At 42.1% G+C, this 16011-nt stretch overlaps 1 protein-coding gene across 9 annotated transcripts in view; it reads right to left on the bottom strand.

Annotated features, from left to right (window-relative positions):
• Nucleotides 1-16011, bottom strand: part of LOC109872035 (disco-interacting protein 2 homolog C) — a 248527-nt gene that overhangs the window by 83906 nt on the left and 148610 nt on the right. For all 9 annotated transcript variants that reach the window (XM_031806568.1, XM_031806571.1, XM_031806569.1 and 6 more), the window contains 3 exons: nt 12169-12303; nt 4121-4240; nt 3674-3871 (listed from right to left, as the gene is read on the bottom strand). In XM_031806568.1, coding sequence (XP_031662428.1) covers nt 3674-3871; nt 4121-4240; nt 12169-12303 — 453 coding nt within the window. The remainder of the gene's footprint in view (nt 1-3673; nt 3872-4120; nt 4241-12168; nt 12304-16011) is intronic.

Genomic DNA, 16011 nt, shown 5'->3' on the forward strand with positions numbered 1-16011 from the left:
AGCATTTTTCTAAAGCTGGTCATGATTTCCACCTGGCTACCCCTACCCTGGTCAACAGCATTGCACCCCCCACATCAACTCGCCCAAGCCTCCCCATTTCTCCTTCATCAAAATCCAGATAGCTGATGTTCTGAAAGAGCTGCAAAATCTGGACCCCTACAAATCAGCTGGGCTAGACAATCTGGACCCTCTATTTCTAAAATGACCTGCCGAAATTGTTGCAACCCCTATTACTAGCCTGTTCAACCCCGCTTTCATATCATCTGAGATGCTCAAAGATCGGAAACTTCCGCGGTCATCCCCCTTTAGACCCAAACTGCTACAGACCTATATCTATCCTACCCTGCCTTTCTAAGGTCTTCGAAAGACAAGTTAACAAACAGATTACCGACCATTTCGAATCCCACCGTACCTTCTCCGCTATGCAATCTGGTTTCAGAGCTGGTCATGGGTGCACCTCAGCCACGCTCAAGGTCCTAAACGATATCATAACCGCCATCGATAAGAAACATTAATGTGCAGCCGTATTCATCGACCTGGCCAAGGCTTTCGACTCTATCAATCACCACATTCTTATCGACAGACTCAACAGCTTTGGTTTCTCAAATGATTGCCTCGCCTGGTTCACCAACTACTTCTCTGACAGAGTTCAGTGTGTAAAATTGGAGGGCCTGTTGTCCGGACCTCTGGCAGTCTCTATGGGGGTGCCACAGGGTTCAATTCTCGGGCCGACTCTCTTCTCTGTATACATCAATGTTGTCGCTCTTGCTGCTGGTGATTCTCTGATCCACCTCTACGCAGACAACACCATTCTGTATACCCCTGGCCCTTCTTTGGACAATGTTAACTAACCTCCAGACGAGCTTCAATGCCATACAACTCTCCTTCCGTGGCCTCCAACTGCTCTTAAATGCAAGTAAAACTAAACGCATGCTCTTTAACCGATCGCTGCCTGCACCTGCCCGCCCGTCCAGCAACACTACTCTGACGGTTCTGACTTAGAATATGTGGACAACTACAAATACCTAGGTGTCTGGTTAGACTGTAAACTCTCCTTCCAGGCTCACATTAAGCATCTCCAATAAAAAACTAAATCTAGAATTGGCTTCCTATTTCGCAACAAAGCATCCTTCCCTCATGCTGCCAAACATACCCTCGTAAAACTGACCATACTACCGAGCCGACTTCGGCGATGTCATTTACAAAATAGTCTCCAACACTCTACTCAACAAATTAGATGCAGTCTATCATAGTGCCATTCGTTTGGTCACCAAAGCCCCATATACTACCCACCACTGCGACCTGTACGCTCTCGTTGGCTGGCCCTCGCTTCATACCCATCGCCAAACCCACTGGCTCCAGGTCATCTACAAGTCTCTGCTAGGTAAAGCCCCGCCTTATCTCAGCTTACTGGTCACCATAGCAGCACCCACCCGTAGCATGCGCTCCAGCAGGTATATCTCACTGGTCACGCCCAAAGCCAATTCTTCCTTTGGTCACCTTTCCTTCCAGTTCTCTGCTGCCAATGACTGGAACAAACTAACAAAAATCACAAGGTATATAGATTTTTTCTACTGTATTATTGACTGTATGTTTGTTTATTCCATGTGTAACTCTGTGTGGTTGTATGTGTCGAACTGCTTTGCTTTATCTTGGCCAGGTCGCAGTTGTAAATGATAACTTGTTCTCAACTAGCCTACCTGGTTAAATAAAGGTGAAATATATATACATTTTTTAAATGACAGCTTTGCACACTCTTGGCATTCTCTCAACCAGCTTCGCCTGGAATGCATTTCAATTAACAGGTAAGCCTTGGTAAAAGTACATTTGTGGAATTTCTTTCCTTCTTAATAAATTTGAGCAAATCAGTTGTGTTGTGACAAGTTAGGGGTGGTATACAGAAGATAGCCCTATTTGGTTAAAGACCAAGTCCATATTATGGCAAGAACAGCTCAAATAAGCAAAGAGAAATGACAGTCCACCATTACTTTAAGACATGAAGGTCAGTCAATCTAGAAGATTTCAAGAACTTTGAAAGTTTCTTCAAGTGCAGTTGCAAAAACCATCAAGCGCTATGATGCGCTATGATGATACTGCGTGAATCAGGCTTTCATGGTCAAATTGCTGCAAAGAAACCACTACTAAAGGACAACAATAAGAAGAAGACACTTGCTTGGGACAAGAAACATGAGCATTGGACATTAGACCAGTGGAAATCTGTCCTTTGTTCTGATGAGTCCAAATTTGAGATTTTGGGTTCCAACCGTCGTGTCTGCTTGAGATGCAGAGTAAGTGAACAGATGATCTCTGCATGTGTGGTTCCCACCGTGAAGCATGGAGGATGAGGTGTGATGGTGTGGGGGTGCTTTGCTGGTGACACTGTCTGTGATTTATTTAGAATTTGCAGCGATATGCCATCCCATCTTGTTTGAGCTTAGACTGTCATTCATTTTTCAACAGGACAATGACCCAACAAACCTCCAGGCTGTGTAAGGACTTTTTGACCAAGAAGGAGAGTGATGGAGTGCTGCGTCAGATGGCCTCTACCTGGCCTCTACAATCACCCTACCTCAAACCTATTGAGATGGTTTGGATGAATTGGACCACAGAGTGAAGGAAAAGCAGCTCAGCATATGTGGGAACTCCTTCAGGACTGTTGGAAAAGCATTCCAGGTGAAGATGGTTAGGAGAATGCCAAGAGTGTGCAAAGCTGTAATCAAGGCAAAGGGTGGCTACTTTGAAGAATCTAAAATATATTGGATTTGTTTAACACTTTTTTGGTTACTACAAGATTCCATATGTACCATTTCATAGTTTTGATGTCTTCACCATTATTCTACAATGTAGAAAATAGTACAAATAAAGAAAAACCCTGGAATGAGTAGGTGTGTCCAAACTTTTCACTGGTACTGTTTTTGTAAATGAAAAAACTACAGTAAAATCACTGCACCAGTGTTGTGCCACAGTACAATACATTTTCTTCAAAAGGTATTCTTCCACATAAAGTACTTTGCGTTCCTCGTGTGGCTGTCATTAATAGCATTCATATGCTTCAGCACCAGGTAGCAGTATTGATTGGTGCTTGTCTGTACTTAATAAGGTTGGTGGGAAGGCTGAGCATGAAGCAGCATCGAATAAAGGAAACCCTCCTGAGTACTCCACTGCAGCACGCATGGCTTTGTGTCCCAAATGACAATCTCTATTCAGTGCACAACTTTTGACCAGGGCACATAGGGTTCTTGTCAAAAATAGTGCACAATATAGGGACTAGGGTGCCATTTGGAATGTAACCATGGAATCAATCACAGTTATGGAGTCTCTCAGTGGATCGTTAACATATCCAACAGTAAAAGTGTTGCTGCTTCACTCACAGAATAAATAAACAGTCCTGGATGGCTGGGGTCACGGTATTATTATGAAGGCAAAGCTATAGGTCAACGTTATAGAAGAGGATAGGACACTTTCATTGCCGTCTCACTGGTGATTTGTCTTTAGTGTTTCAATCATGTGCCGTATTAGCCAATCCTTTAGATGAGTGTAGCGGGCTGTGTCCTTACTGTTACGTTTGAATGATAGACGTGATCACTGATGTCAATAACCCGAGAGTCAAACACTAACAATAACATATCATGTGAGTGACGCACTGCTCGTACTGTGCGGACATAACACCTACCGTAGGTTAAAATGTACAGTGGTTTCCCGTTGGTGTCCATAGTGGTGAGGCATGGGGCTTTGGGAGAGATGGTACCCCACCTCTGCAGGGCAGCCTCCAACGACGGGGGCCAGTTAGTGACCACCCCTAGCTGCTCCCCCCTCATCGCCAGCATCTGAGCCCCCTCCGCTTTGGGCTGGTTGGGGTCAGGCTGTTGCACTGGAGCATCACAAGAACAACGCAATGTTTTAGATTGTAATGTGGCAAAGAGGTTTTCAATTAATAACAACTTTTTTCATAACCTGTAATAATATAATAACATTCTGTATTGTAACAGCAAATTCATTGAGTTTTTACACATTCAGAAAATCAACCTTCAGAGGTCTTGAGTGCATCCAAAATGACTCCCTGTGCCCTATATAGTGCATTACCTTTGACCAGAGCACTATGGGATGGATGCCTTCTTACCCTCTAGAAGTTCTTCAAAATCGTCGACAAAGAATTCTCTTAAGGGAGGCCGTTTAGGTCTCTTCAATGTGTTGACTAGCTGCTGGATTTTGGCCGACACTCGGCCACCTACTGGAACGCCTGTAAGGGTCAGACACACACACACACACACATACACACAGACAGATCAATACACACACGTAGAAACTTCTATACGTCATGGAAACTTCTATGTCTAATTGGACTGGCAAGGCCACTTTTTCCAAGTCTTCAGAGAGGAGACACTTCACTGGGCAATATCCAAAGTGTCTTCTCTACTGTCTCAAACCCCTGCTTTAGTTTCAATGACACTAAACCCTGGCCATTTCTCTTATCATATGAGGTCCAGAGCCTGCTGGTTTTCTCTTCTACGTGATAATTAATTGTACACACCTGGTGTTCCAGGTCTAAATCAGTCCCTGATTAGATGGGAACAATGAAAAAATTCAGTGGAACTGGCTTCGAGGTCCAGAGTTGAGATGGAGGGGATAAACCTTCATACACAGTGAAAAGTGTCAAAGTCAAGGGTTAAACCGCGGATAGAAAGCAATACACAGTAAAAATCAGTCCTGACCAAAGCTGATTTCACAAAGAAACGAAATCTGTGTAAAGCACGATCACTGCGTAACCTGTGTTAGGCTATATATATCAAGTAAAAAGAAAAAAAAGAAAAACGATACATTTTGAATCTCTAAAACACAAGTTTGGTCTTGGTACTGAAGGAGAAAGGTGTAGTTCTTTTCAGAGCCTCCATGAGCGTTGTAGTCCAGTAAACCCCATCTGTAACGCTTGGGACTTGATCTATCAAGCAGACACTCGACGACGTGTGCTCTGTGCGCTCAACAAATCTATTCCTCAGCACTATTGACTGGAGCATCTGATGAACAGATTAGTCTGCGCGATGCCGTATGCCTCAGGAAAACAAATTAAAATAGCAGAAAGGCCCACATTGGCATACTCCATGATCTGACCACAGCTCATTCAGAACAAATGTCAGAACAAATGACACCATGACATAGACATATCAGAACAAACTGACATGACACCATCATATCAAAACATACTGACACGACACCATCATATCAAAACAAACTGACATGACACCACGACACCATCATATCAAAACAAACTGACATGACACCATGACACCATCATATCAAAACATACTGACACGACACCATCATATCAAAACAAACTGACATGACACCACGACACCATCATATCAAAACATACTGACATGACACCATCATATCAAAACATACTGACACGACACCAACATTTTAAAACAAACTGACATGACACCATGACACCATCATATCAAAACATACTGACATGACACCATCATATCAAAACATACTGACACGACACCATCATATCAAAACATACTGACACGACACCATGACACAGACATATCAAAACAAACTGACATGACACCATGACACAGACATATCAGAACAAACTAACATGACACCATGACACAGACATATCAGAACAAACTAACATGACACCAACATATCAGAACAAACTAACATGACACCATGACACAGACATATCAGAACAAACTAACATGACACCATGACACAGACATATCAGAACAAACTAACATGACACCATGACACAGACATATCAGAACAAACTAACATGACACCATGACACCAACATATCAGAACAAACTGACATGACACCAACATATCAGAACAAACTGACATGACACCAACATATCAGAACAAACGGACATGACACCAACATATCAGAACAAACTGACATGACACCATGACACAGACATATCAGAACAAACTGACATGACACCATGACACAGACATATCAGAACAAACTGACATGACACCATGACACAGACATATTAGAACAAACTGACATGACACCATGACACAGACATATCAGAACAAACTGACATGACACCATGACACAGACATATTAGAACAAACTGACATGACACCATGACACAGACATATCAGAACAAACTGACATGACACCAACATATCAGAACAAACTGACATGACACCATGACACAGACATATCAGAACAAACTAACATGACACCATGACACCAACATATCAGAACAAACTGACATGACACCAACATATCAGAACAAACTGACATGACACCAACATATCAGAACAAACTGACATGACACCATGACACAGACATATTAGAACAAACTGACATGACACCATGACACAGACATATCAGAACAAACTAACATGACACCATGACACCAACATATCAGAACAAACTGACATGACACCAACATATCAGAACAAACTGACATGACACCAACATATCAGAACAAACGGACATGACACCAACATATCAGAACAAACTGACATGACACCATGACACAAACATATCAGAACAAACTGACATGACACCATGACACAAACATATCAGAACAAACTGACATGACACCATGACACAGACATATCAGAACAAACTGACATGACACCAACATATCAGAACAAACTGACATGACACCATGACACAGACATATCAGAACAAACGGACATGACACCAACATATCAGAACAAACTGACATGACACCATGACACAGACATATCAGAACAAACTGACATGACACCATGACACAAACATATCAGAACAAACTGACATGACACCATGACACCAACATATCAGAACAAACTGACATGACACCATGACACCAACATATCAGAACAAACTGACATGACACCAACATATCAGAACAAACTGACATGACACCAACATATCAGAACAAACGGACATGACACCAACATATCAGAACAAACTGACATGACACCATGACACAAACATATCAGAACAAACTGACATGACACCATGACACAGACATATTAGAACAAACTGACATGACACCATGACACAGACATATCAGAACAAACTGACATGACACCATGACCCCAACATATCAGAACAAACTGACATGACACCATGACACAGACATATCAGAACAAACTGACATGACACCAACATATCAGAACAAACTGACATGACACCATGACACAGACATATCAGAACAAACTGACATGACACCATGACACAGACATATCAGAACAAACTGACATGACACCATGACACCAACATATCAGAACAAACGGACATGACACCAACATATCAGAACAAACTGACATGACACCATCATATCAAAACATACTGACATGACACCATCATATCAAAACATACTGACATGACACCATCATATCAAAACATACTGACACGACACCAACATTTTAAAACAAACTGACACGACACCAACATTTTAAAACAAACTGACATGACACCATGACACCATCATATCAAAACATACTGACATGACACCATCATATCAAAACATACTGACATGACACCATCATATCAAAACATACTGACACGACACCAACATTTTAAAACAAACTGACATGACACCAACATATCAAAACAAACTGACATGACACCATGACACAGACATATTAGAACAAACTGACATGACACCATGACACAGACATATCAGAACAAACTGACATGACACCATGACACAGACATATCAGAACAAACTGACATGACACCATGACACAGACATATTAGAACAAACTGACATGACACCATGACACAGACATATCAGAATAAACTGACATGACACCATGACACAGACATATTAGAACAAACTGACATGACACCATGACACAGACATATCAGAACAAACTAACATGACACCATGACACCAACATATCAGAACAAACTGACATGACACCAACATATCAGAACAAACTGACATGACACCAACATATCAGAACAAACGGACATGACACCAACATATCAGAACAAACTGACATGACACCATGACACAGACATATTAGAACAAACTGACATGACACCATGACACAGACATATTAGAACAAACTGACATGACACCATGACCCCAACATATCAGAATAAACTGACATGACACCATGACACAGACATATCAGAACAAACTGACATGACACCAACATATCAGAACAAACTGACATGACACCAACATATCAGAACAAACTGACATGACACCATGACACAGACATATTAGAACAAACTGACATGACACCATGACCCCAACATATCAGAACAAACTGACATGACACCATGACACAGACATATCAGAACAAACTGACATGACACCAACATATCAGAACAAACTGACATGACACCATGACACAGACATATCAGAACAAACTGACATGACACCATGACACCAACATATCAGAACAAACTAACATGACACCATGACACCAACATATCAGAACAAACTGACATGACACCATGACACCAACATATCAGAACAAACTAACATGACACCATGACACCAACATATCAGAACAAACTGACATGACACCAACATATCAGAACAAACTGACATGACACCAACATATCAGAACAAACGGACATGACACCATGACACAGACATATCAGAACAAACTGACATGACACAGACATATCAGAACAAACTGACATGACACCATGACACAGACATATTAGAACAAACTGACATGACACCATGACACAGACATATCAGAACAAACTAACATGACACCATGACACCAACATATCAGAACAAACTGACATGACACCAACATATCAGAACAAACTGACATGACACCAACATATCAGAACAAACGGACATGACACCAACATATCAGAACAAACTGACATGACACCATGACACAAACATATCAGAACAAACTGACATGACACCATGACACAGACATATCAGAACAAACTAACATGACACCATGACACCAACATATCAGAACAAACTGACATGACACCATGACACAGACATATCAGAACAAACTGACATGACACCATGACACAGACATATCAGAACAAACTGACATGACACCATGACACAGACATATCAGAACAAACTGACATGACACCAACATATCAGAACAAACTGACATGACACCATGACACAGACATATCAGAACAAACGGACATGACACCAACATATCAGAACAAACTGACATGACACCATGACACAGACATATCAGAACAAACTGACATGACACCATGACACAAACATATCAGAACAAACTGACATGACACCATGACACCAACATATCAGAACAAACTGACATGACACCATGACACCAACATATCAGAACAAACTGACATGACACCAACATATCAGAACAAACTGACATGACACCAACATATCAGAACAAACGGACATGACACCAACATATCAGAACAAACTGACATGACACCATGACACAAACATATCAGAACAAACTGACATGACACCATGACACAGACATATCAGAACAAACTAACATGACACCATGACACAGACATATCAGAACAAACTGACATGACACCATGACACCAACATATCAGAACAAACTGACATGACACCATGACACAGACATATCAGAACAAACTGACATGACACCAACATATCAGAACAAACTGACATGACACCATGACACAGACATATCAGAACAAACTGACATGACACCATGACACAGACATATCAGAACAAACTAACATGACACCATGACACCAACATATCAGAACAAACTGACATGACACCATGACACCAACATATCAGAACAAACGGACATGACACCAACATATCAGAACAAACTGACATGACACCATCATATCAAAACATACTGACATGACACCATCATATCAAAACATACTGACATGACACCATCATATCAAAACATACTGACACGACACCAACATTTTAAAACAAACTGACATGACACCATGACACCATCATATCAAAACATACTGACATGACACCATCATATCAAAACATACTGACATGACACCATCATATCAAAACATACTGACACGACACCAACATTTTAAAACAAACTGACATGACACCATCATATCAAAACAAACTGACATGACACCATGACACAGACATATCAGAACAAACTGACATGACACCATGACATAGACATATTAGAACAAACTGACATGACACCATGACACAGACATATCAGAACAAACTGACATGACACCATGACACAGACATATTAGAACAAACTGACATGACACCAACATATCAGAACAAACTGACATGACACCATGACATAGACATATTAGAACAAACTGACATGACACCATGACACAGACATATCAGAACAAACTGACATGACACCATGACACAGACATATTAGAACAAACTGACATGACACCATGACACAAACATATCAGAACAAACTGACATGACACCATCATATCAGAACAAACTGACATGACACCATCATATCAGAACAAACTGACATGACACCATCATATCAGAACAAACTGACATGACACCATGACATAGACATATTAGAACAAACTGACATGACACCATGACATAGACATATTAGAACAAACTGACATGACACCATGACACAAACATATCAGAACAAACTGACATGACACCATGACACAGACATATTAGAACAAACTGACATGACACCATGACACAGACATATTAGAACAAACTGACATGACACCATGACCCCAACATATCAGAATAAACTGACATGACACCATGACACAGACATATCAGAACAAACTGACATGACACCAACATATCAGAACAAACTGACATGACACCAACATATCAGAACAAACTGACATGACACCATGACACAGACATATTAGAACAAACTGACATGACACCATGACACAGACATATTAGAACAAACTGACATGACACCATGACCCCAACATATCAGAACAAACTGACATGACACCATGACACAGACATATCAGAACAAACTGACATGACACCATGACACCAACATATCAGAACAAACTGACATGACACCATGACACAGACATATCAGAACAAACTAACATGACACCATGACACCAACATATCAGAACAAACTGACATGACACCATGACACAGACATATCAGAACAAACTAACATGACACCATGACACCAACATATCAGAACAAACTGACATGACACCATGACACAGACATATCAGAACAAACTAACATGACACCATGACACCAACATATCAGAACAAACTGACATGACACCATGACACCAACATATCAGAACAAACGGACATGACACCAACATATCAGAACAAACGGACATGACACCAACATATCAGAACAAACTGACATGACACCATGACACAGACATATTAGAACAAACTAACATGACACCATGACACAGACATATTAGAACAAACTGACATGACACCATGACACAGACATATTAGAACAGACTGACATGACACCATGACCCCAACATATCAGAACAAACTGACATGACACCATGACACAGACATATCAGAACAAACTAACATGACACCATGACACAGACATATTAGAACAAACTGACATGACACCATGACACAGACATATTAGAACAGACTGACATGACACCATGACCCCAACATATCAGAACAAACTGACATGACACCATGACACAGACATATCAGAACAAACTGACATGACACCAACATATCAGAACAAACTGACATGACACCATGACACAGACATATCAGAACAAACTGACATGACACCATGACCCCATCATATAAAAACATACTGACATGACACCATCATATCAGAACATACTGATATGACACCAACATATCAGAACAAACGGACATGACACCAACATATCAGAACAAACGGACATGACACCAACATATCAGAACAAACTGACATGACACCATGACACAAACATATCAGAACAAACTGACATGACACCATGACACAGACATATCAGAACAAACTGACATGACACCATGACACAGACATATCAGAACAAACTGACATGACTCCATGACACAGACATATTAGAACATACTGACATGACACCATGACACCAACATATCAGAACAAACTGACACGACACCATGACACAGACATATCTGAACAAAGAAGGGCTCAGAGCATGATAAATACAAACACGACCCCAAAATACTCTTCACTGTCAAGAAACCATGAAAACAAATTTAGGTCACACACACACGATCATGGATACACACACACACACACTACCCCAACCCCTGTGTGTACTCACCATCTCCGGTCTCCATGAGCTCTGCGTTGCCGTACTTGGGCGTAGCCCTGGATGCTGTGGTGGAGCCTTGGGGTCTCTCCACCTGTATGGAGTCTGTGGTGTAGCCAGTGACATCTGGAGGGGTAGAGTGGTTCTCTGGATGTGAGGAGAGGCAAGGTGAAGGAAGCCTGTTACTGTTAGTCCCCCCAGCCCTCAGCCCTATAGCTAACCAAGGGCCACAGGCTGCCATAGGCTGCCACAGCCAAGCCAGCACAACAGTGAGGAGAGGAGGGAAGAGAAGGACTGCCTCTCGATTGGTACCCTACTCCTTGTATAGTGGACTACTGTTGGACACGGCTCATACATACCAGATCTGTATATGCCCTGGTCAAAAGTAGTGCACTATTTAGGGAATATGGTTCCATTCGGGATGCAACCTAGGATGGGAGGAGGCACGGGGGCAAGGGTCCAAGGACACAGGGCACACAGACTGTGGGAGGCCACAGGGGTTAGTCAGGTCAGGAGGCGCATGCATCCAAACAAGTGTCCCCGGGTGCAGAATAGACAGACAGACAATGGTTAACTCCAGTAAAAGTCAATTTGAGGAAGGAGAGTGATTGATATGCTGCTGTGCTGGGTTTCTCTTGGTACTTCCACAGTTCCATAGACCTCAGCCCTTATCAATTGATCTGTTTTAAAATCATAGAGAAAAGTGTTTCATGTCACCTCATTTTCATTCAAGTACCCCTCTTGCTAGTTTTCCTTTGAACTCAGATTTGAGGTGTATGAAAACACCCGAAGTCCATCCACTCCACAAGGGATGCAACTCTGCAACCACCCAAAACCTATTTTCATCTTTATCTAAGATGATAGATGACCGCTTGGGCCAGTAACCAAAAGGCCGTTGAGCAAGGCAGTTAACCCCCAACAACAACTGCTCCCCGGGCGCCAATGATGTGGACGTTAATTACGGCAGCCCTCCGCACCTCTCTGATCCAGAGACACATTTGGGTTGAATGCATTCAGTTGTGCAACTGACTAGGTATCCCTATACCCTTTCCTAATATTTTGGCAATGTTACATTTGTGAACTAGGCCTTTAGTTTCACATACGTCTCTGCTACGTGTGTGAGGTTGAATGTGTGGGAGCACACTGTAACATATACAAATATCTATGACAACCGTGTCAAATAAACTAATGCTGTGAATTAAGTTGTCCAAGCTGACACTTGCATGTCCCCAGGCCACCGGCCTCTCAGTCAGATTATGATAAAAGGGGAAATATGGGATTGAAACAACAAAACAAAGCAGGCATCCGCTAGGTTTTTGGTAAACAGCTGAGAGACGGAGTAAAACAAGCTTATAGTTTGGGTTCCAATGGGGTAAGCAAATTGAACTAAGCTCATGATCATTAAAGCATTTATAAGTTATATTCTTGTCTAAAAATATATGTACCAATCCAAGATTGCCCCAGTACTGGAACTGCAGGAGATTTGATGCACTTCACGAAACTGTGTTTTTAATCATTACCGCTCCCTCTTCAATCCCCTGGTCATAACATAATTCCCCCAAATGCTTCAACATTACATCATTGATGCAACACTTCCGCCTCTCCCTCTCTCTGAGACATCCCACATGTGACATCTATCCTTAAATTCACTGTAAAAAATAAATCATTTTTACTCTCCATCTCCCACTCGACACGTATCACTTTTCAGATTCTTTGAAGTGCCAGACGTTTTTGAAAGTCTAATCATGCCGTGAATTCCCATTTTCTTCCCATCATACCGACCTGGACAATGTCAAAAAGCATCAGCCGTTACTTTTTTCCCCTGCTAGATTTAGATTCTGACTGAAGTGGATGAGCGTGTGAAATCATTCCAGACACTATTTGTGAAGAGAAACCACAAGGAACTTCCTTCACTGTCGTTCATTTACATTCCTAGTGCTTCGGCTCAATCTCTCAGCTTTCCACTGTAAAACACTAGAGCCCCAGTCAAGGACCATACATAAGCTAAAGTGGATCAAACACCGGTACTAGCTAGCCATAGCACTCATCTATAAGGTTGCTCCAGTTTCAACTGTTCTGCGTTATTATTATTCGACCATGCTGGTCATTTATGAACATTTGAACATCTTGGCCATGTTCTGTTATAATCTCCACCCGGCACAGCCAGAAGAGGACTGGCCACCCCACATAGCCTGGTTCCTCTCTAGGTTTCTTCCTAGGTATTGGCCTTTCTAGGGAGTTTTTCCTAGCCACCGTGCTTCTACACCTGCATTGCTTGCTGTTTGGGGTTTTAGGCTGGGTTTCTGTACAGCACTTTGAGATATCAGCTGATGTACGAAGGGCTATATAAATACATTTGATTTGATTTTGATTTGATAAGGGCCGGTAACCACAAGTATGTGAGAGCAATCTCATTCATAGACCATCATACTGTCTGCTATGAGTAATCTTCCTTTCAGTGATAATTCATCATGTTAGATGAAGATGCCTGGGGTTTTGTCCCAAACAGCACTGAATTCCCTATTTAGTGCACTATTGAGCACATAGGCCTTTATAAGAGCTTCCTAAAGCTGATTTAACTTTATTTATTTATGGACAAAGAATGTGTCATCACCTTCCATCAATTCCCATAGGGCTCTGTTCAAAACTAGTGCACTATATAGGCAATAGGATGCCATTTGGGACGCAGGTATATATTCTTACCACCAGTGTCCATGTGAGGTTAGATAAAGAGATCGATGAGAGAGGGAAAGCGCTCCAGAGCCCACTAGGTTAAACAAGACTCGCATTGACAATGTTAGACCAAGTACAACATTACTGCCACTCCTACTTAGCCTCTTCCTTTCTCTCTTTACCGGTCTTTACCCTCTCCCCCCTACCTCCCCATCTCCCTCCCTTTCTCTCACTCACACCCTGCCCATCTCCCTCCCTACATGAGGCGGCACCCAACTGGCCCAGCGTCATCTGGGTTGGAGGAGGGTTTGGCCAGCCAGGATGTCCTTGTCCCATCGCATTATAGCGACTCCTGTGGCGGGCCGGGCGCATGCACGCTGACTATGGTCGCCACTTGTACGTTGTTTCCTCCGACACATTGGTGCGGCTGGCTTCCGGGTTAAGCAAGCAGTGTGTCAAGAACAGTGCGGCTTGGCAGGGTTGTGTTTTGGAGGATACACGGCTCTCAACCTTCGCATCTCCCGAGTTCACACGGGAGTTGCAGCGATGGGACAAGACTAACTACCAATTGGATATCATGAAATTGGGGACGGAAAAAAACGGCAAAAAGGCTAAATAAACATATTTTTGTTTCACCTTTATGTAACCAGGTAGGCTAGTTGAGAACACCTTTATTTAACCAGTTCTCATTTGCAACTGCGACCTGGCCAAGATAAAGCATAGCAATTCGACACAAACAACACAGAGTTACACATGGAATAAACAAAACATAGTCAATAATACAGTTGAACAAAAGAAAACAAAAAGTCTATATACAGTGAGTGCAAATGAGGTAAGATAAGGGAGTTAAGGCAATAAATAGGCCATGGTGGCGAAGTAATTACAATATAGCAATTAAACACTGGAATGGTAGATGTGCAAGTAGAGATACTGGGGTGCAAAGGAGCAAGATAAATCAATTAATACTGTATGGGGATGAGGTAGGAGCTCATCTGGAGGTTAGGTAACACAGTGTCCAAAGAGGGGCCAGAAGTATACAGAATGGTGTCGTCTGCATAGAGGTGGATCAGAGAATCACCAGCAGCAAGAGCAACATCATTGATGTATACAGAGAAGAGAGTCGGCCTGAGAATTGAACCCTGTGGCACCCCCATAGAGACTGCCAGAGGTCCGGACAACAGG

This window comes from Oncorhynchus kisutch, linkage group LG27 (genome assembly GCF_002021735.2).
Source record: "Oncorhynchus kisutch isolate 150728-3 linkage group LG27, Okis_V2, whole genome shotgun sequence".
In the NCBI taxonomy this organism is placed as follows: Eukaryota; Metazoa; Chordata; class Actinopteri; order Salmoniformes; family Salmonidae; genus Oncorhynchus; species Oncorhynchus kisutch.